Source organism: Hemibagrus wyckioides, linkage group LG06 (assembly GCF_019097595.1).
Source record: "Hemibagrus wyckioides isolate EC202008001 linkage group LG06, SWU_Hwy_1.0, whole genome shotgun sequence".
Lineage (NCBI taxonomy): Eukaryota > Metazoa > Chordata > Actinopteri > Siluriformes > Bagridae > Hemibagrus > Hemibagrus wyckioides.
Genome location: NC_080715.1, coordinates 16,665,422 through 16,688,990, shown reverse-complemented (window position 1 = coordinate 16,688,990; position 23,569 = coordinate 16,665,422). Strand labels below are relative to the sequence as shown.

The following is a 23,569-nucleotide window of genomic DNA, read 5'->3' as shown; positions in this document are numbered from 1 at the left end:
TGACCAGAGTTTCCATTATACATAGTTGAGAAAGATCCATCACCCACTCAAAAATAATACTGTATATATAGTCCTTGTCTAGTGACCTACAAGGAGAAGGGAAAATGACCAAATTTTGCATAGTAATAAATGGTCTATAAATTGGTAGCTATAAAAACAACACTCTTCTGTAGAGGGTGAACCTGCTAAAATGGTTTATGGGCGTGTCTAAAAGGTAGCTGAGTGACTAATAGGGAATTTCTCCTGGCCAGATGTGAGTGAGAGAGGACAGTGCAGCAGTGAAGCAATGCCTACAGAGTGAACCGTTACCGAGTGTGTACACGGCGCCAACGGTCTCTCCAATGATCTCTCCAAAGATGGTAGCAGCTCACACGTCTGCTCATTCCTCAGCATCTTCAGAATGGATAGCCTGTCTCGACAAGCGGTAAGATGCATATGCAGTGCCATTTTCTTTTTCTTTTCTTTTTATATCACGGCGGTTTTTCCATGTGCTTCGCGCTTTGTCACGGAGGTCGACCGTCTCTGTGTGTGTGCGCGTGCGTGTGTGTGTGTGTGTGTATGTATGTGTGAAGCATAATAAACAGCTAACGTTACTCCGCTAGCCTATACGTTATTAATAAGAAACAGTGACTTATTAAAACGTTTGACCAAAATCATCTTTATGTCAGAAGTGTGTGAACAATGTGTCGGTCCGAGCATGCAGTCATCCCCATGTCTTTTATCCCTAGCTCACACCTCTCGACGTCGCACACCTTATGAGTCATGATTTCGCTTACCTTAATCATCTTTTACTAGTACATGCATCCCATATTTATTCATTTTCGAATTTAGGATATTGTTGAGAGTTAAATAAATTAATAAATGAAATAAAAATAAACCAGGAAGTGATGTTTAAAGGGACATGTATAACCTGAGGCAGAGTGGCAGTGACAGTAATACTGCAGACTCATTCATGTTCCTGCTCTGTGCGAGCTGTAAAGCAAAGATATAGTCTTTATGCTGGAATAAGGATTGTACATTCACCCACGTTTCTCTCTGCTTTCATGCTAATAATGCCTCATGAAGCTGTGTGTCCGTATTTATTTCCCAATACGAGCTCTTTCACTGAAACTTTATCTCCGGTCTTTTACAAACAAGCTGACTGTCCGTCATATATTCCTGAGACACAGCCCATTTTTTTTTTCGTTAATTTCACTATTATCGACTATTGTAGCTTTCCTAATGTGCTTATGGCACACGCGGAGACAGCTTAATGAGCTCCGATCTGCCCGTGGTCAGCTTTAATGGACGCATAATCCGTGAGCAAATCAATAATATGCGCAGTTTTACAGGAGGATGTTGAGAATAAGGCAGAGCCACGCCTCAGATGCCCTCGCCCCTTCCTCACATCACTGGGCACAAAGCCTAAAGCCTCCATCTTCACATACACACTAGTCATTTTTTGTCATTTTTTAAATCATATTTTAATTAAAAAGCGTTTTCTTTCTTTCTTTCTTTCTTTCTTTCTTTCTTTCTTTCTTTCTTTCTTTCTTTTTTCCCCCTTCCTCAGTATTGTTGTCTGGGCAAAAACAATAGACCAAGCCCAAAAGGTAAAATATTTAAGCTTTTAACAAATCATTGGTCCAGAAATGAGCTATAATTAAAAACAAAACAAAACAAATGCACTTCTGAGACCTCATGTATCACCATTTACTTCTGCAGTGAACTGTTTGGGCTAGAAAATGATCTGATGAGAAATACAATAGTGATCAAAAATGTGCTGAGAAACACAGTAGAGAACGCATCTTTACCACATTCAAGGTCTCATGGTGTGGGGAGCCTTTTCAGCTGCTGGTACTGGTGAGCTGCTTTACTGTGAAAAGTCCATTAAAAAGTCAATCAAAAGCAGTCCATAAGTTTACCCACAAGGCTTAAACATTTAAAGAAATCAAAGGGAAAATCCCATACTAAGTTACGTGATCTATTTCTTGCTAAATTCCTGACTAATGATTTTTTTTGTTTGTTTGTAAAAGCATGCCATTTTAAGCCCAGGAGTGCATACTGATACTGAAATGATCTGCTTACTACACAGTGCTCTATATATACTCTTTAAATGCAATGAAAAATATTCATTTAAACACTAGAAAGGAGGAAAAAAACAGAGACTTAGAATAAAATTTGAACGTCAGCTGCTTTCGATCAGTTATTTTGTGTAATACATAATGTCATGAAATTGTTTTTAGAAAATCATTAAAAAAAGAGTATAAAAAGATACACTGTCCACAACATCCCTGAAAATCCTATTGAGACATTAATTTCTGGCTATAATGATATCATCTCATTGCCCAGACCTACCTTTAATTCTCAAAATGTATTCAATTTAGTATTCTTTGTCCAAGTATAAGAAATGATTTACAACCAGATTTGGGTTATGTATATAGTTGCCCTTTAGGACAAACCCGGTGAGACAGTGATAGTATAATTTAGGTAGTTTTTAGACACATTCATGTCTAGATGTTCTTAAACTATGTTTCCCATGCTTTAATTTCTCTACTGTGTTTATGTAAATCTATTGTTTGTTTCTTCACAAGGCACTGAAAAGTTGTCATGTTTTATTGAGTTTTCAACCATACAACATCTTCCTGTACAGTTGTTTTGTTCTCTTTTTTGAGAGTCGATGACAACAGACTCCAAGTGCGAATATCACAACTCGAATAAAATCCACAGCTTTTGTTAGTTCTCTTGAGCAAGAAATGGCTTGATGATGCAAGGATACACAGTTGTGCAGTTATTCTTTTGGCCCTTAGAATGAAGGACTGTGTATAAAAAAGCACTGAGAGTGCTGCAAACCCAGTATGGGTGCACATGCTCTCCGATAAAACTGACAACCTGCATTATGACAAGAAGATGCTTTATCTAAGCATTGCACCATAGCTACTCAGTCGTTATCTGTATCTGAGATCATTCACGTTATAAATTACACTGTGGTTAAGGTAACTTTCATATCTTCAATTACTAATTGTGATGATACTTGTGAAGCTTGATTTAAAGCAAAATTGTTTCACTATGGCTGAAGGCTCAATGTATAACAGGCAAAAAAAGAGGAAAAAAGATTTAAGAGTCAGTTAATGTTATATTCATGTTACACGACTGGACACTGTTCTGGGATCAGGGTTACAGTGCAGTGTTCATGGTGATGTGACGCACTGCGCCAGATGTGTTTGCATAGTAAATGGGATGTTAGTTCCGCTTTAACAAACACACTTGCGTACACAGATGAAAGGATGAAAGTTTGCTCAGGTGTAATTCACCTGTAAGCTCCTCATTAAAGGCGCAAGGTTTGTTCACTGTCAAGACTGCTGACATTTCCCTACTGTTTTTTTTTTTCGAAACTGTTGAAATTGTAAGATCTTGATTGTGTAGCTGTAATGCTAAGAGAAAGTGCACAGCTAGTTACTGATTACCTAAATCTTGCTCCGGGCCAAGACCCTGCTTGCTATATAGGTGAGCTTGGCAGCGGTTAAGAGCAACACTTTACAGCTTGCTGTCTTTTGCTTTACTTCCACTATTCTGCTATAGTTTTACTAGCAGTTGATTTAGAATAAGCACAGACTGATATTTTTGATATTTCAACACACTGATGGTTGATTACAGTGACTTTTGCAGACCAAAATGCTTGATATATCTGTGGAAATTTGCGATCTAATGTGCATCGGTTTTTGTGCTTTTTTTTCCCTGGAAACTACTTAAATGGGGGAAATTGCAAACGCAGGACACTTCTTTGCAACTATTACCAGTGAGGACACACGCAATTACTTTCTATAATAGCCGTACTCATGTATGACGCACGTGAATCGAAGAGGGCTTCGGCTCAGTGTCCGTTGCGATGACGTCAAATGACGTGTCTCGACTCAAATCTGCAGAACCTCTGTGGTAATTCTGAAAAATTGCCCCCATCTCCCATTGAATATCCCAAAATTTGCTTGATTTTGCATAAATTTTTCTGATTGCAAAAATAATGAAATTCTAGAAGGTCTGTCTGTAGTATTTTTCTGGTAAAGGTCAGGCACCAGATTTACATCAGCACATTAGATTTAAAGATCTATGGTAATTTCATTACACTTCGTTTGTGTGTGCATGTGTTCAGTTTTGTTTGTTCGTTCTGCATGTAGGATACATTGCAGCAAAGCTATGTCCATTTGTGGGGTGGGCAAACCTGGCTTTAACCGAGTCATGAGTTAAAAAAAAAGGTTATATTTTTTCAGTGTCTTTTAGAGTAGTTAATGCGTGACATGCTTTCAGATGAAGAACTGAAAATTAAGCTGAGGTTTTAAGGGGACTTAAAAGTGGAAACAAATATAATATAAAATATATCTTTTGTTTTGCATGGTTAGCTACATGTATCTTTTGATTGTATCTAGCATTTTTGAAAGTTATGATTGCATGACTGGTCATTACTGACCACGGTTTCCTCAGACCTTGTCTTTATTCAGGCCCAAACCTACAGGGCAACTGTCCAACATAATCAGCTCATTGAGCTTCAAGTCTCACACACACACACACACACACACACACACACACACACACACACACACACACACACTGTTATCTCTGGCTTTAAAAGGGAACATTGTCTCATGCTTCATATTGTACAGCCCACAGTTTAAAAATATACTACTATATAAATCCATACTGTTGTTGTTATTTTGTTTCAAAGGTGTCTGAATCGTTTTCTATAGCTGAAGTGAACAGTCAGAGACCAATCAAATATTTATAATCACGTCTTTCACCTCCAATGCCATAAGCATAAAGAGCAGAATTGGTAATGCATTTTTGAAGTTTTATTTTAGAAAACAAACTCATTTTTTGTTGCTGTTCTCAAAACAGAATTTTTTTCAGACTAATGATGAGAGCAGGAAGCTGCTGATTCATAAGACAAATACTCCGACCAAGCATAACATTAAGACCACCTGCGTAATATTGTGTTGGTCCCCCTTTTGGTGCCAAAACCCTGACCCGTCATGCAATGTGTATTCTGACACCTTTCTATCAGAACCAGCATAAACTTCTTCAGCAGTTTGATCAACAGTAGCTCGTCTGTTGGATCAGATTACACAGACCAGCCTTCACTCCCCATGCATCAATGAACCTTCGCCATCCATGACCCTGTCGCCGGTTCACCACTGTTCCTTCCTTGGACCACTTTTGATAGATACTGACCACTGCAGACCGGGAACACCCCACAAGAGCTGCAGTTTTGGAGATGCTCTGATCCAGTCGTCTAGCCATCACAATTTGGCCCTTTGTCAAACTCACTCAAATCCTTACGCTTGCCCATTTTTCCTGCTTCTAACACATCAACTTTGAGGACAAAATGTTCACTTGCTGCCTAATATAGATAGATGATAGATGAGGAGATAATCACTGTTATTCACTTCACCTCTCACTGCTCATAATGTTATGCCTGATCGGTATATTCTTTATTTGTTTTTTCTTATTTATAATTATTAAAGCAAAAAAAAGAGACACATACAGATTTGTTTGCAGAAAGACACTGAATTCTTAACAATTTTAAACACTTGAATTTATAGCTGGGAGCCAAGGGAGCAAAATTGGGCTTGCGCTCTGGGTGGAATGGATGGCATTACTTTTTCTCCCCTGTCATAGAGACACTAGGTCATTGTGGGCATCTTGTATGTGGAAGAGGTTTTGCTGCATTTCTCCGAATATGTTTCACTGTCCTGTGATGCAGCATGAGCAGGAGCTTTAAAAGATGCTGGTGAATAGGAATTATCTGGTCAAGTCAAGTCAGGAAGCTTTATTGTCATTGTGACCAAATATAGCTGACACAGTACATAGTGAAATGAAATCTCCAGGTCCTCCAGGACCCTGGTGCTATATAAAAACTCAGAGATACAACATAGAACTAAGGGCTAAAAAGTAAGTTAACCTAGCCAGATAACGTGCATGTGTGAAACCTAGTGCAAACAGTGCAGGACAAAAGGAAAAATGACCAAACTTTGAGAAAAACAAAAACAAAAATACAAAAAAAACCCCAAAAAAAGCACAGCACACCTTCCTTGAAATTTCTAGTATATCTATTTCAGTGCTCAGAGCTTCAGTAACTTGTATATACATATAAAACTGTGCACTTTTGTAAAATGTAAATCTCTGAAATTACTAAGAGATCAAGCCAAAAAAGAAATAAATACAGATTCAAAGTAATGTATCTCAGTACTATGAATTCAATTGTGATTTATTTTTCATTTTGCATCCATACTTTATCCTTTTTGTACAACTATTCTGTGTATTTATATACAGTATGTATATGTAATGTTTTTTATATAATAACAATGATTGTCTTGTGTAGACCAGAGGAGCGCTCTGGGGAAGATGTGGACATTATTATGGCACGTCTGAAGCGCGTGAAAGCTTTTGAGAAGTTCCACCCCACCATGTTACAGCAGATCTGTCTATGTGGCTACTATGAGTGTCTGGAAAAAGGCATCACATGTGAGTCATACCATACATTCAATCACAGCGAACATGTACACAAACATAAGCAGACGCAACCGTGCAGTAACAAACTACGTCTATTCATATTGTAACTAGAAGTTACAAGCAAGAGAAAAGAAACAAGAAGACGCTTGTCTCGACTATCATGACTCTTAACTCTGTTGTCTATTCACTTTGCGTTCTGTGCTGTAGTGTACCGGCAGGGTGATATCGGCACTAGTTGGTACGCTGTCCTCTCCGGCTCGCTCGATGTCAAAGTCTCTGAAACTGCCAACCATCAGGTAAAACGCTACACATTTTCTGCTATTGAATGTGTATTTTGAGGAATCCACCTCCTCGTAGACTCCTTTTGCTTGAATCTTATTTGTTGCACACTGTGCTCCTCTAAAATGTATATTCTTAAAAATAATACTTGCTTGTCTTGTATTTGAAAGTAAAACGCCAGCCACATTATAACAGCATCAGTATGTTATGAAGATGATTGAACAGTATTTCAGATAAGGATGATTATACATACAGATTTATAAAGATTTTTTCCCCTTCCTGGTCTGGTATGTTAGACATTATAAATTAGACCTGGTATTTATTGACAGTTTGCTCAGTATAGGATTGGGTTATAGCTTATTTAACACCAAACCTACTGTATATTGACATAGATTGTAAAATATTCTTTGTGTCTCTCAAATACCATGAAATGTAAATGCCATCACTTGACCCTGCAAGCTGCATTGTCTTGTGTATAAAACTGTCGATTCTGAAAATGTTTGCAATTGAACCCACATGAGCTTTACAGTAAACTCAATCACAGCTCTGTTCCTAAGAGAAAATGCATACTGTATTGATACTTTCAGCAATAAATAATTAACATCTTCATGTTTTTGCCAAGTAAGACTTCTACTCATTCTGTCTGTCTCTCTTTCTCTTTCTTCCTTACTCTCTCTCTCTGTCTCTCTCTGCAATTCTCTGTCTTTGTCTCTCTCTCTCTGTCTCCCTCCCTCTCTGCAATTCTCTCTCTCTCTCTCTCTCTCTCTCTCTCTGTGTAATTCTATGTCTCTGTCTCTCTCTCTCTCTCTGCAATTCTCTGTCTCTGTCTCTGTCTCTCTCCCTCTCTGCAATTCTCTGTCTCTCTCTCTCTCTCTCTCTCTCTGCAATTCTCTGTCTCTGTCTCTGTCTCTCTCCCTCTCTGCAAGTCTCTGTCTCTGTCTCTCTCTCTGTGTTTCTGTCTCTCTGCAATTCTGTCTCTCTCTCAATTCTCTCTCTGCAATTCTCTGTCTCTATCTCTCTATCTCTGTCTCTCTCTCTCTTTCGCTCTCTCTCTCTCTCTCTCTTTCGCTCTCTCTCTCTCTCTCTCTCTCTCTCTGTCTCTCTCTCTCTCTCTCTGCAATTCTCTGTCACTATCTCTCTCTCTTGCTTTCTCTGCAATTCTCTATCTCTATCTCTCCATCTCTATCTCTCCATCTCTGTCTCTCTCTCTCTGTCTCTCTGCTCATTGCTGTTTGAGCCGCACTGTAACCTTTTTAACCTTAATGTAGGACAGTACAGTGATTTAAGCGATTGCCTTCTGCCTGGAAATGAGGCTGGAGCCAAACCTTTTTTTTTTTTTTTTTCTGATGGCCTTTAAGTGTTTACTCATGCAGGCTGTGTTCCTTCCTGCTCTACATCCCCTTAAGGATGCAGTTACCATTTGCACACTGGGCATCGGCACAGCATTTGGGGAGTCCGTTTTGGACAATACACCGCGTCACGCCACGATTGTAACCCGAGAGTTCAGTGAGCTGCTGCGCATCGAGCAGAGGGAGTTCAGAAGCCTGTGGGAGGTAAGAGCCCTCACTGAGTTACACTGCCATGTAGGAAATACATACTAATATATTGACATGCAGGTCGTTCATATGTGAAATTACATCAGTGGTTCTTAAAGTGGAGTTCAGAGACCCCCAGGGTTATCCGTGAAGTGTAGCCACGGGTCCAAATTATTATTATTTTTTTTTCATTTCTGTTCTAATAACGATTAGTACAGCTTTTATATTTATTTTTGTTTTTTTTATAATTACTAATCTGAATGAATATAATGTTAATATATAAGTAATGTCAGCTCTGTTTAATGTCTGGAAAGTACAAGAATAAAAATATATATGTGCAGACACTGGGTTCAATTGAGTGCATATTGTGTTGGCTTAATTGCTGGGAGATTTTTTTTATGCTTTGCTTTGTCTGTTGTACCACTGACCAGCAGAGGGGAGTGTTTTGTAAAAGAAACACTTGGTCATCTCCTTCATGACTTTGGACCGATATGATATTCTTCTGTCATCTTTTAGTGCTAATCAATATTGAAAGACGTACAACAGGGTCTGTTTGCATTTGAGGAAATGGAAAACATACTCTTTTATTAAGTGATACACACATACAAAACAAACATAATTGTTAGGGCTATAAATAATTTAAACACTACCAGGTGGTTTACAAAAGAAAAAAAAACCCCACACAATATCACATGGAAATATTTATACAACAAAAACCAATGAAACCTCCAGAAAATATTAAAATGCTGGAGTCCCTTGTGCTCATGAACTGTTAAATAAACATTTTGATCCGGTTTACAGCCACGTTTAATTCTAATTGGAATGACTCACAGATTAGAATTAAGTATAATAAACTACACATGCATATAGCTTCAGTGTTGAAAGAACAACAATACCAGAACAGCAACAGCAATACAAAGATAACAGCCTAGATTGGTAATCTTAATAGTCTTATAAAGACTTAACATATATACATGTTGCACTCACATTTTTATATGAACAGTCCAGTTTTAGAGAGACTGTAGTGCTTCCTGCTGGATGTACCAGAGGATCATAGCACTGGTTTGACACCATTCTCTCTGTTTTGCTCACTAATAATGTGATTAAACCTCTCTTAGAGTGACTTGATTAAAACCAGAAACTACATAAGCTGCTTTATTACATGCACATCTGCTGCTTTCCGTTTTTATAAATCTTTCCCAAGGCTTGAAGTTATATTTGGGGTTGTCTTCTGAAACATTTGACTAGTCGTGTACCTTGCTTTCCTCCTAACTTGACGTAACAGAATAATGTGAGGAAAGCAGTGTCCAAGGGAACATTTCCTAAAGTTTTGGGCCAGGCCCAGGGCTGGATAAGGGCCTGGAGAGAAGTGTTGTGACTGAGAGTTGAAAGAATGAGTCCATCATCCTGCTTCCTCTGAGACAGGAAGCTGTCTCTCTAAGGGGACTGTGCCGTACTTTTGGTGTTGTGGGTCAGTTGGCAAGTTGTTACGGATCTTTGTTTCTGTAATGCTATGAACAACAGGGACAGTACCAGCGGCACTCCGGCTCCTGTGTGAGGTGAGGTGAAGCACAGACCTTTTAAATGTGTACTATGTATATTATATATTAATGCTTGCCTATATGGGTTCAGTGGTGCATTAGTGAAGATGGGCAACAGACTAAGTGAATTATGAAGGAACAATCTGATTTAGTGACGTTTGGAATGGTTATTCTGATGAGCTTAAAGCAATAACGTACATTTTGATACCAAATGAATACTGGCAGTATAGTAATTTCACAATAATTACAATATATGTTAATATAATACCATGTGCAATACCATACCATCATACCATCATGTGCAATATTACAACCATAGTTCCCTAGCACCTTTTTTTGTACTTTGAATACATTATATATATATATAATATTTTATTTATTTTTCATTAATATTTCTTAATATGTTTATTTATTTTTTATTTATATTTCATTTATATTTATTTTTCTTGTAATCTGAAGCAGCAGTCCCTGGCTAAAGAATTTCCTTTGGGATTAATAAAGATCTATCTTATCTTATCCTATCCTATCTTACATTGAAATCTAAAAAAAAAACAGTGGTCTAGTCACAGAGTCTGGTAGTGGATATGGTACTGTACTTGACCATGACCTGCTTTCACAGAAAGGGGTTATTTATCTGACATTGCAAATGGCTGACCACAATCAGCAGCTTAGTGGAGGTTGGGAAATGTCGTGTCATTAACTTTTAACCCTTAAAGATGGGCGGCTGTGAAGCTCACCAAGATTTTTCCAGTCATTGCGTATATTTTTCTCCACAAAGCTCATCATTTCCCTGACATATGGTATCTGGAAGTGTGTACACTCTGAGGTGCTGATAGCCAGTGAGATGGCAAGAATATCTTGGTTGTGGCCAGATAGTTGAGGCCTTCAGACGGTCCGTGGGCGAAGCATCTGAAGCTGAGTCTAATTACGAGGCTAGTGTTCACTGATGCTCTTGATTGTCCTTTTACAGTCTTTCTTCAAGTACGCCTCAGATTAGTGTTTAATTAGATTACCCAAAGAAATGAGGAAACAACAGGTTTAGGACTCAAACCAATTAGAAATGTTTGAGTGAGGTGAGTTTAGCAAGGAGTTGCTAGAAAATGAATGTTTTGGTAGATTTTCTCTTTGAAAAATGAGCAAAGTTTCTTTATACCCTCTAATAAGAAGATGAATGTTTTTATGCTAATGTATCTCCATTAGTCACTCATAACCAGGCCAGAGAAGACAGGGCTCTACCTAATAACACCATGCACACACACTCAACTAATAACTAGAGGTCATTTAGAATTGCAAATCCACTGACTGACATGTCAGTGCTGCCCCTGCTTTTACTAGACCAACACTGTCTGACATGTTAAATGTGAAAATAAATACTTATCTACTAATATTAGATCAATATTAATTGTGTGCTCTAAAGTCCTACTGGAAGTGTTTTAAGGCACTTGGGAGATAAAGTTGTTAAACCTACAGATCAAAGATTTTAAGACACTGCTTATATTAACCGTATAACGTAAATATACAGCAATCAGGCATAACATTATGAGCACTGCCAAGTGAAGTGAATAACACTGATGATCTCCTCATCATGGCACCTGTTAGTGGGTGGGATATATTAGGCAGCAAGTGAACATTTTGTCCTCAAAGTTGATGTGTTAGAAGCAGGAAAAATGGACAAACGTAATAATTTAAGGGAGTTTGACAGAAAGGTGTCAGAATACACAGTGCACGATGGGTCAGGGCTGTTTCAGCAGCAAAAAGGAGACCAACACAATATTAGGCAGGTGGTCATAATGTTATGCCTGATCGGTGTATATTGTTTTACAAGTGCCTAAGTGTGATAAAGAGTTTGGCTTTTTATTAAATTGAATTATTTCCAGATTATTCCAGTAGAATAAAGTATTTTTTGTAATACTGAATTCAGTAGACTCTTAGTGATTATCTGTTTCTCATTCCATTCTCAACATCTTTTGTCTGGATATAAAAATAGTATAAAAATAGTCTTGCATGGCAGTGCACTTTGTTCAAAGACTTTTGTCTGGAAGTGTTATTTATTTCAAGGTTTGGCCAAATCTACAGCCAGGAAACAAGCTTTTGTTTGCACTCTCTTTGTATTATTTCTTATTAGTTAACATTGTGAGTGTCTTCATTCTCAGCTGTGTGGGTGTGTGGGTTAATGTGAGAGTCCCTGTTCCACACATGTTTGGGTGTTTGCATGTCTGGCAATGTTGGATTATTATAGTCAGAGTTCAAGGAAAGCTGACTAACATAGGAAGTGGGAGAGACACTTTGTGTTTATATGTAGACGCAATGACTGTAGGCTTGGGCAGCACAGTCATAGCACAATCCCTGTACCACCCACACAAGTCCATATGCACACGCAGACATCCTTATAACAACTCCACACACACACACACACACACACACACCCCTTGCCTTCAATATCTCCTCTTCTACGGATAAACCAGCACTAGAAACACTGTTGTCTTAAACGAAAAGAAAGACGATGTAAATTAAGATCTCAGCCAGTGCTTGGTGATGTGGGAGTGATCAGATTGTGTTGTTCTGAGCTTCCCACAGCATCCATCATCCAGCTTAAAAAGAAACAAGAAATGATCCATGTTACATCATTTTAAAGCTTTTTTAGCACACACAATCACATCATTTGAAATCGATCTGTTTATATAGAATAGTTGAGAACAAACCTTAAGTACAATAAAGACACATGTAACAAAGTAGCTTGCACATGGAAATAATTCAATGTGCCTTATATTTTTTTGTTTGAATGGCTGGTGTACATTTTATTTTCATTAATTTATGTTTTGATATTTTCAGTGTAATCAGATAAGCTTGTTCAAAGAAAACTGTAAATTCGAAAAAGGAAAATACAGCTAATCACGCTAAGGAAAATCTACATAATAATAATAATAATTCTTTATTAGAGGCATTGAGTCTCATTTTAAAGAAGGATGTCTTAATCTTAAGCTCCTTCATCTATTTTTCCCTATTCTTCAAATACAGTTTCAGAATATCAAGATACAATTCAGCTTTGCAATGAATATTACTGAATGTCACTTGAAAAGGCAAAGCATACAATGTGTTTGTGTCCCATCAGTCCTAATATAAGATCAATACTAACATTAGCAGTTTTACTGTTATTAATCCCATGCCATCCAGAAAGATTAAGGACTTCCTTGTGCATTGGGTATGTTCTTTTCTTTTGTTCATTCATCTTGTATGAAGTAAGCACTTTTATTTCACAGTGCTTTTCCTTTAACCTTCAAATGGCACATTATTTAAGTCTATGGGGTTTATGTATGCATTTTGAAATTGTGTCATGTCTGATAGCCTGTTTTGGAAAGCAATTGGAGCGTAGTGATGTTAGCATACACTCGCAGACACAAAAGTATCTGTACAAGCATTCATCCTAACAGTTATATAATGAATTCTGACGGAAGCTCCAGGCAGAATGCCCCTGCTATGATCAATGCACATTTATAAATGGAAATACTCGACTGATCATGCAGAGGACACACAGAGACACACACACACACACTTTCTCATTCATTTAAAGAGCCACACAAACATGCATGAGCAAAATGCTCCTCGTCTAGCAAAAGAAAGAGGCCCTGACAAAAACCCCCAGCAGCACCTGTTTGTATGTCAAATAACTCATTTCTATTTCAAAGCTGGCGGCTTCTGATTGGTTATTGTGTTGTCTTTGAATGCAAGCTCTTCCTTTTGAAGCCGCATGGCTCTGTCAGCCATAAAACCTTTATAGAGGCAAAGTGAGGCTTTAATGTGAGCAAATGGACAGTGTACTTACTATGTGCAGTCCACCTCACTTTCTGCTCTAATGCAGCCATGAGGTCCAGCATGTCCAAAACAACATCTCGAGCCTTTTCTGCATTTGTGTACAAGGGCAAACCGTGTGCTTTAATTATTTAGACTGAAACTCTTCAGCATTACGCATGGATTAAAGTTGACTGCCATTACTTTCACGTTTGGCTATGTCATCACTGTGACTGTCTCAGTGACTTTGTTTGCTTGTTGGGAAGACGATTTTTTTTTATGATCATTTGCATTTTCAGCAACACATTAGTCTAATATGTGGTTTAAACCCATTAGGGTTGTAAGACAGTACCCCCCCCCCTTGGGGTTGATTGAAAAAATCTCCACACTCTCACCTTGTGATGGCAGATTCAGCCTCAATTTCCTTTGCTTAGGGTTACTCAACTGGTTAAAAAACACAATCGATGACATCAGTGTTGATCAGGTGTTCTTAGTACCACAGTTACATGCAAAATTAGCACTGTATTTCACCCTTTTCCTAATTGGCAGCGGTGGTGAAAGTAATTATCATGCAGAACCAACATACATTAGGACTGAAAAAGTGTTCAAGATAAACTCCACACTCTCACCAACAGGAGAGGTGATGTTAACGTTGTGGAACCTCGAGATGGTGCACGGTGATGGCCATATAGCGGCCATGTCCATGAAGCAGAGATGCTCCTCTTAGAGAGGCATGACTTACAGGGGCTGTGCATCTGGCCAAGGTTTGCAGGTCAATGTTAAGACATCTAACACCCAGTTGGACAGTCTCTGTTTGGACAAGAGAGCTCCTCATGTCTTCCCATCATGGCAGATGATCTGCCATCTTGTCCAAATAGTACCATATGGCAAGAACTGGCCAACAAGCAAAGCTCAATGGGTTTATATACGTATATAATCTAGGTTTTCTGGGTGCAGAGAACCACCTCTGCCCTGCCAAAATTTTCCTGCATCTCCATGACTCCATGTACTCTGGATTTCTGAATGCAGATGCCACTCTCTCTGGTGTATGCACTGTCTTGAAGGAACATATCATAGCACAGATCAGCAGCTTACCTTGTGCTACCATAGTGACTGCTTTATCTGACCACCTGTCACAATGTTGTCCAAACGGACCAGCACAATTTGCCATCTACACTGACCACTCTGAGAGCATGATAAAGTCTGCTACATATTGAGGTGACAGAGTGGCTAGTGTTCTCAATTAATTTAGCATCAGCTGATGAATTATGTGAGCTGCTTTTATATCATAAAGCTTTTTTAACCTGAGACTGAGCACCATGTATACCCATAAGAGGGTAGATATGTCCCAAATGGTCTTGATAATGGGAGGACAGGAACCAGTCAACTAAATATGGTAGTATCATATATCTACAGTCATCAGAAGTTACAGGGCTGCATACATACATCTTGAGAACACCCATGGTGCTAAAGAGAGGCCAAAGGATGGGACATTTTTCCTGGGAATGCCAATCATGGATGGAAATCCTCAGAAAGCATTATTGCATTATCTGCTGACATGAACCAGTCTTGTGACTACATAAATAACTGAATTATATGATGGCTGAAGCCGGAAGGCTTTTAAGAACCAGTTCAGCCCTTTTAAATCTAAACTTAGATGACATCAACAACCCTTATTCTAAAGTAGTAGAAAACCCCCTGCTTCTGAATAGCAAGGTCTATTCCCTCGAGCAAACAGGCATCTTGGAACAGAGTTGCGGGCTTGAGGGGGCCTCTAAACCCAAAAAATTGACCATTGGGGATTGACAATGATTTAATGAGACTGCACTGGTTTGATGGAGTTGTTGATAGAACAATGTTTTCAGCTGGAAAATGTCCAGTTGTCAACCCTCTGTTTTTCAGACGTGTTCAGGTCTTGCTTGAAGCTGATATAAGAAATATGGTGCCAGTTCATTTGGCTCTAGTTTTCTAGTTTACTAAACCTGAGTCGTTATCTCCAGGGCATCTTTGGCTTCAAAGTCTGAAGAGCCCCCTTGGCACACAGGAAATGTTATGCAGGGATAATTTACACATATATTACAGTATGGATTGTGCTGGCCACACTTGGTGCCATCCATAAACCAGATCATCAGATCAATAATGCATCCTGGATTAAGTGTTTCAATGCTATGAGTGAGATTTCAAACAGCCTCCGATGAAAATGGTGTACCCGAGTGGTGCAACCAAAAAGCCATATCCTCAAGGTTTCTGTAGTAAAATTGGCTATAGTCTCTGGGTGTGATGGGATGCGCTCTCTCTCTCTCTCTCTCTCTCTCTCTCTCTCTCCCATGTGAGTCGCAGCAGCACTTATTTATTTTTCTTGTGGCAAATTAGCAGAGAGGCCAAACCTTTGATCTTTGTTGGTATTGCACTACTTCCCTAGTCGTGCTGTGACTGCATCCTAGAGTAACTCTATAATCACTCCAACACCCCTCAGGATTCAGACAGTATCTCTTTAGAAGCTTGTTGTCATCAGATTTTTCAAATACTTTTCAAATTTGTTTGCAGTGTGGATGTCAACATCAGACATTTAGAAGAGTTTTGATTTAGTCTTGGTAACACAGACAACGTCTGAAGTATGGTGTTGCGAGTATGGTTATGTGTGTGTGTGATGCTGGTATGGACCAGTAACTGACCCCTCCCCAAGACTCGGAGTGGTTGCTAGGCAATTAGAGTACTCCAATCATCATCATGCTCAGATGAGTGCTCACTCTCTACAGAGAGCACACACTCTCACACACATGCGCTGCAGTCAGCTTGCTACTCAGTGGGACCTTGGAGCAAAGAACAGGACTCTGGGCATCTCTCTCTCTCTCTCTTTCTCTCTCACACACGCACACACACACACATCCTGTCGTCGGTTTACACATCCACCCTTAGAAGCTATCTCAGAAATATATGCTTCATTGCAGGGGAAAGAAGAGAGAACTTGTATTGTAATGCATAGATTTACTTTGTGATTGGATCTGAAAGCAGGAAAGGATGCACAGAGAGAGCAACAACAGGGAAAGTCTCCGATTCCCTGTGCTTATGGGGTTTACTGTATTGTAGGTAAGTTTTTGCTCTAACTATCTATCTCTGGCACCCCACTGTGGTGTCATATTTTGAATTTCAACATATTTTTTACACAAGTGTAAAAGTGTAAAAGTGTTCTCAAGGTGAATATGCTTAGTCATGGTAGCTTTTTAAGTTTACTTTGTGTTTCACGCTGTGAAAGGTTTATTTAACCCCTTAAATTTCCAGAACCTGCCAGCGGGTCTATACCTAGATTCTTTACTGCTGTAAATACTTACGTGTTCTATTACTTTCACTGTACTTATTGAACAATTTATAGTACTTACTGAAGATCATGCTTTAAAATGAATAACTGTTGCATTCTGTATGTGGTATGTTGTATGCATACAGCAAAAGGCTCTAGGAGAACATATGATTAGCTCAGTTTCCTTGTCTGTCATATCTGTAACACATTGATTCTTTAAATAGCCTTCAAATAAACTAACAGCTAAAGAAGTGTGATTGACTATAGACTATGTGTAAGACTATGTGTAAAAAAAAAAAAAATTTGTAATCTGTATGAACAGATCAACCTCTGCAGTGGAGCATGCTGATGAGATGTGTATCTATCTATACAGGAACTAGATTTTCTCATCAATCAAATTAAGAGTGTTTGTTTATGAAAGATATATTTATATTAATAGCAGCCGGTTTCTTGAATCATGCATTACACCCAGATCTTACGGCACATCATGTGATTCAAATCATTCAGCTATTGTTGGCACACCACTTTAGCTCGCCTTTTAAGGTAATAAGTGATTCAAACTTTGCCCGAATCTTATCATGCATTATGTTATGATCTGAAAGCTTGTATCATATAGAATACAGAGATTGAAGAACACATTAGCAGGTCTTTTTGATTGTTTTTATCAGGCTGCTCCTCCAGCCCCTTATGCATAACATGGCTGGGGTATGTCTCGTATTTCTTTCTCTTTGCTTTAGTTTCCGTCTCGCAGTAAAATCTGAGATGTTAATGTGCAGGACCTGGGAGAGGAGTTTTTTTGCAGTATCTGCACAGAGGGCTCTGGTTGTCATGGAGATATGGAACTCCTATCCTTAATTTATGTTTCATCTTCTGGTGTTGTTCCGATCCGGCAGATGGTTTAAGTCCATCTGTGTAGCCTTCAGAGCAGAAGAGCACATATCTGGTCTTAAATAATTATGGATATTACTTCAGTACAACATTTTATTTAGTGTGTGTGTGTGTGTGTATACACCTGTGTAGACATAATCCATGTTAGTCTTTTCTGATTTCCTGTCTTTTTCTTTCTGCAAAAGAATCTCTATATTACTGTAACGGTCAATGCAAACAACCCAGTTAAGTGACACTGAAGAATGACTTCCAGTATTTATATTAATTCGTTCACGGTAGCAAGTAGAGGCACACAGACAAATGATAGTCTTTACATAGAACACCCCTCTCTTATTGACTAATAAATCTTTTAGATAGAAGGGATAAGCATGCAGAAGAGACACCTGGCCTTTCGCTTCATTCAATTTCTGTATACTCACAGATTTTATGTATATGTAGTAGCTATGTAATAAGCATAGTAATTGACAGAAGGTAAAAGATGGCAGTTTATTTTATTTGGGCAGTACAGGTGCTGCAGAAATGATAGCAATTTTGAGTTATATATACATGTTGTACATGTTTTCTGCTTGCTGGAGTCTTCAGTTGCTGGCACTCCGGTGCACTGAGGCTGGAAATCACATAACACATTTTATTTGGAGTGAGACTATTACACTGCAAAAAACAAGTGGGCATACTTTAAGTAGAGTCAAATTAGCTAGTGTTTTATTTTATAAGATCACCGATCTACTAACCAAGATTATTTAACATGTTTCTTGAAATTCTTTACTCATTTTAGACATGAAATAGTCTTATTCTTTTGGTAGACACATTAATAAGCAAACTTATCTACCAATAGAAATATCCAGAAATAGCTTTAGTAATTCGATATTTGGCTTAAAAATAAAGTACTATATGCACTTGACTATATTTAAGATATTTTCACTTGCTAAGAAGGTATTTTCTTTGCAGTGTAGTGTCTTTGAGGCTCCATGATCACCTGGTTACATCAGCCATGCTCCAGCACAGGGAAGCTGCGATGAGTGTTTATAGATTAGTGTTGTATGAATGGTTGACATGCTCAGAACATTGTTATTGATTTCGAACTTTCAGAGACCAAGGTTTGAATATGAATATGCTGTTAAGTGCCACCGAATATTGCTTGTGCAAATAAATGTTAAGTTGTTTTGGCTTTGTCCTGAGGGCTAAGATTTGAACATTGTGTGTCATCATTCAGCTGTAAATGATGGAAAATAAACTGGTGCTTTGTACCATCCTTATGATTTTAAATAAAGTATATATAATACTGGACTTATAAAAACATTTAGTGTGCTCAATATATTAAAGGAAAATGTTTTAGAAATATGGTAACACTCAGTCATAGGTTTAAGCAGCAATTTCCTGTGTGGGAGTCTGTGCAAGGATATCTAGGATTCAAACAGCTTTATAAAGTGTACAGAAGTATAATGGGTGAAGAACTAATAGCATAATGGGCCCTAGCACTATTAAACTTAATAACTGTTGCAAGGGTTCATGTCCTCCAATGAAAACTATAACTACATGACCAGTATATCAGGCAATGAGTTGGATAGTGAACTAGAGACCGATGTTGATAATTAAGATAGATAAGTGTCCATGAATAGGAAAAGTGTGCCATTTTTAATTAGCTGCTTTTGAATAAACTCTCAGCATGGGTTATTGGATATCCATTAGCATCCATCTTCATCACATTCCACATTTTATGAAATCTGGCCTTATGTACTGTAATGTTATAAAACAAATCAATTTGCTTTTAGTATAATTATGATATGTGGCACTCTCTGTCTCTCTCTCTCTCTCTCTCTCTCTCTCTCACACCTTCTCTCTGACTCTTGTTAAAGCCACTGCTCCTAGGAGGGGAGAAGAATTAAGCCTGCTATAACATCCCAGGTGTCTGTATTGACTAATGGCCCCTGCAGTCTATGTCATCACTCACCATGCTTATTAATGCTAAACTGTACAATGGCTTGCAGATAACAGATATTCACTTATATCAGCTTGATTTGTTTTTTTAGACTGCTTCGGACAACGATCAATCCTGACGGTGTGCAGTATTCACTCTGAAATGCAAATGAATCCTGCCTCAGATGAGCACTGCTGAATACATCGGCCAGGATAATATATTAGAGAACTAGCTAGTGCTGAAGCATAAAATTGTGAATTTTTTCCCCCCATGTCTGAACAAGCAAGCAAATAAGCATGATTTGGAAAGTAAAGCATACAGAGCTTCTTAGGAAATGGGCTTTCGTTTGCTTTCCAAGCATAGTAATTCTGGAAAAAGAAGACTCATGAAAAGTAATTACATTAAGACTCTTCCTGTATTTTGCTGCTTTAGTCTTCTTTGGTTTCTTTCCTCTACACCTAAAAAACTTGAATTTCTTTTTATATCTCCATGAATTCATCTCGTAGTAATGCACTTGCCATTATTCTGTCTCGTTCCTAACTCCACACTGTGATCTCATGCGGATAGAAATGTCATTTTCATTAACCTAAGCATAAAATGTTACATCATCATCACACTGCTGCCACTGACTGCAGCTCTGAGCCTCTGACAGCTGCACTGTTCTGTTGTTGAGCCAAGTGCCACACAGCTAGTGCTGTACTCCATATACATATATACATGACAACCCTCTCCTGAGATGTTTCTTTTTGCTTACTGAATGTAGTGGGTTTGTGTGGCTTTGTGTTGGTCTTTGATTTTAAGGGCTTTTGAGTTTGTTATCCTTTGTAATTCCATCTGAATCTCAAATAGACCAGATTAGAGGGATTATAACCATTCACGGACCACAGTACTATGTTACATTATACAGATACATCATCTCTTCTTACTATTCTAAGCCTCTGACCAGCGCTAAGTGCCATACACTGCACACACCTACACACTGCCTCTGAAAACGTAGCAGGATGAAAGGGTCCCTTAAGGGCATCCCAGCTGTATAGCTATAGTATAGTTTATGCAGATATACAGATGAATTAAGTCTAAACTAATCTCATATTAAAGTAATCAGCGAAGGTTATGTTTTATTGCAAATGCAGAACAAAGCTAGATTTTTCAAATTTCTATGTAACTGGCATCCACGGCTTGGTTGTTTTCTTTTTACTCCCTGATAATACATGCTAGCCAATTAAAAGTGACATGGAATTTGTCCTGTAGGGATTCCTGTTACATTTGGCTGCTATTATGCTGTACAATACAGGAGGAAATTGGATGATTGGCTTTAATTGCTTTATAAAATGTTTGTTTCATAAGAAGAAGCAGGAAGTGTGTAATGGACAGTTTATAGTAGTCTAATCTGGCATCTATGTTCCTCATTCACACACAGATCTTGCCTTGTGACCTTGTGTATGTGTGTGTGTGTGTTAATCTCTATGCAAAGGCCCATGATGAAGTTTTGAACCTATAAACAGGTGCCATCTGTTTCTACCACACTTGGATAGATATCATTAAAATGGTATAATTGCTTAGTCATGGCCCACTCATTCCTTACTCTTTTTTTCCCGTGTTGTCTGTTGTTGTGTGTTGTTGTGTCCTCAGAAGTATCGTCAGTGCATGGCTGGTCTCCTCGCCCCTCCTTATGGTGTTATGGAGAGTGGGACCAGTGCTGACAGTGAGTCTACTCTCTTTTCTTCAATTGATTAAAAATGAATACATTTCTATAATATATCTGATTTTTAAAGATAAAACTCATTTTGCTTATTTGCCAAAATCGCTTAATAAAAAAACAATATGAATTGTTGTGTATGTTGTGTATAAAACAAATGCTTAATGTCAAAATGCACTGTGCAGGTGGGGCCAGAGGGAAAATTACAGAGATTGTATTATCTGTATAATTTCTCCTAGACAATGATGACAAAAAAAAGAAGAAGACTTCTTCTAAAGCCTTTTGTTTCTGTTTTTTTCCTCCCGAGCAAAAAGCTTCATCTCATGTCTTGAGAGTTTTAGTAGACCACGTCAACCAAGTCACACACTGAGCTCAATCAAATATACAGGAAAGCTGAGCTAAATTTACTGCAAGCAGTGATGTTCAATTTATCTTCGGTACACTATCATGTCTAATATGCAGTATTATTAAGAGAAGATACTCTAGTCTAAGTATATACTGTACTTTGTTTTATAATAACTTTGTTTTATGAGTTTACTTTTTTTACAACAATTTTTTATTTTCAAAAGTTTTCATGAAGGTTAAGACAACAGTTCAACTGTTCACTATAACTGGATAAGTAAATAAAATATATATATATATATATAAATAAATAAAGGTAATAATAATAAGAAGAAGAATAATAATAATAATACATGAATAAATAAACACAAAGATAGCTCAATACCCTAAACAAAAAATAATAAATAAATAAATAAATAAATAAATAAATAAATAAATAAATAAATAAATAAATAAATTCTGCAATATTATACTTGTCTATATACCCTGTGTCCATCAATTCCACAAAAGAGTCACCACAATTCTGGAAAAAGTCATAGAACACTTTCTAGATGGACCAAAATACATTTTTTAAAATCTTTTTTAAGGCAAGGCATGAGGTTATCCCCTTATCCACTGAGACATGCCAGGACTTTCTTCCTTTTTCCAAGAACCTGCAATGACATGTTTAGCTTCCAACAAACAGAATTAATAACAATCTTTCATTTTTGGTGATTGCAAAATTCAGAGAGCAAATATGTAATATACACACCCTGGGATCAAGAGGAATTACTTTACCAATGACACTATTCAATATTTTAACCCAGAAACTATTACCTTTAGTGCATTTATAACATACATCAGGAATATTCAGGTTGAAGTGATGTAACTTAACCGGAGTGATATATTGTCTACTCAACCTTTTATACTGAAGCAGTCTCAGATCGGTGCTCATTGTCTGAGTTTGGGCTTTTAAAAATGCTATTTGCCACTCATCCTCAGTTATATCAACCTGCAGGTCAAACCTCCATGCTTGAAATCTGTCATTAAATGATTCATGAGTTTACTGGATGAATAAAAATTGGTCTTTGTAGAAGAGATTTCAATCCAACTTTTACTTTTATTCTTTAACTCAAAAGTTTAATTTTGACATTAATCAGACCCTTTCTTCAATCAAACTCTCAATTTTCACAGAAGTGTTTGTGATATAAGTGTTTCCTGTGGTATCTCACCCGCAGATATCTTTTTAGAATATTTTTAGCAGGGTTTTTCAAAGTCTATAAAAGGAATCATGTCTCAGCTGAGAGAAAGGGTGTGCTTTGTGAAAGATAAGAGTATTAGAAGGCCGGATGCTCTAAATGGACTGTTTGTCCTGAAGGAGCGGTGCTTACGTTTGTAACCTTAAGTGAAGATCAAGCCTCTTTTCCTGACCTCCCTCAGGATGTGCCTCTACAGATTACACACATCCTCACACACACAAACACTCACCATGAATTCCCAGCAGTTGTGTCTCTATCATGGGGCATTTCTGTGCCGTCCTTTACGTTTTTTGCTGCAGTCTCACTGGTGTTTAAACTGTTATATGTTTGACAATCTCTATTAGAGACAGAGAGGGATCTCTATGGCTGTGTACAGTATGTGCTAAGATCGTTGTTCTTCTGGAGAATTTTATCAATGCCTTTTGTAAATGCAGTTGTTTTTTATCTGTTTATAGGAATGCCTGACAAAGAGAATCTGGGTCACTCCCTAGGATCAATGTCCAGACACCTGAATAAGGTATGAATGTACTTCTCATGCATCATTTTCCTCTGCTTAAAGTTT

The 23,569-nt window shown here is 37.9% G+C and overlaps 1 protein-coding gene across 6 annotated transcripts in view; it reads left to right on the top strand.

Moving 5' to 3' along the window:
* The first annotated feature begins 267 nt into the window (after positions 1-267).
* The window catches only part of rapgef4a (Rap guanine nucleotide exchange factor 4a), a 40,012-nt gene continuing 16,710 nt past the window's right edge, over positions 268-23,569 (top strand). For 3 of the 6 annotated variants that reach the window (XM_058391509.1, XM_058391508.1, XM_058391513.1), the window contains exons 1-6: positions 268-424; positions 6,350-6,492; positions 6,688-6,776; positions 8,166-8,312; positions 21,361-21,433; positions 23,463-23,524. In XM_058391509.1, the coding sequence (XP_058247492.1) occupies positions 342-424; positions 6,350-6,492; positions 6,688-6,776; positions 8,166-8,312; positions 21,361-21,433; positions 23,463-23,524 (597 nt within the window). In that variant the 5' untranslated portion in view covers positions 268-341. Of the gene's footprint in view, positions 425-6,349; positions 6,493-6,687; positions 6,777-8,165; positions 8,313-9,699; positions 9,854-16,383; positions 16,715-21,360; positions 21,434-23,315; positions 23,383-23,462; positions 23,525-23,569 lie in introns of those variants that run through there. The other 3 variants (XM_058391510.1, XM_058391511.1, XM_058391512.1) reach the window with 3 other exon arrangements.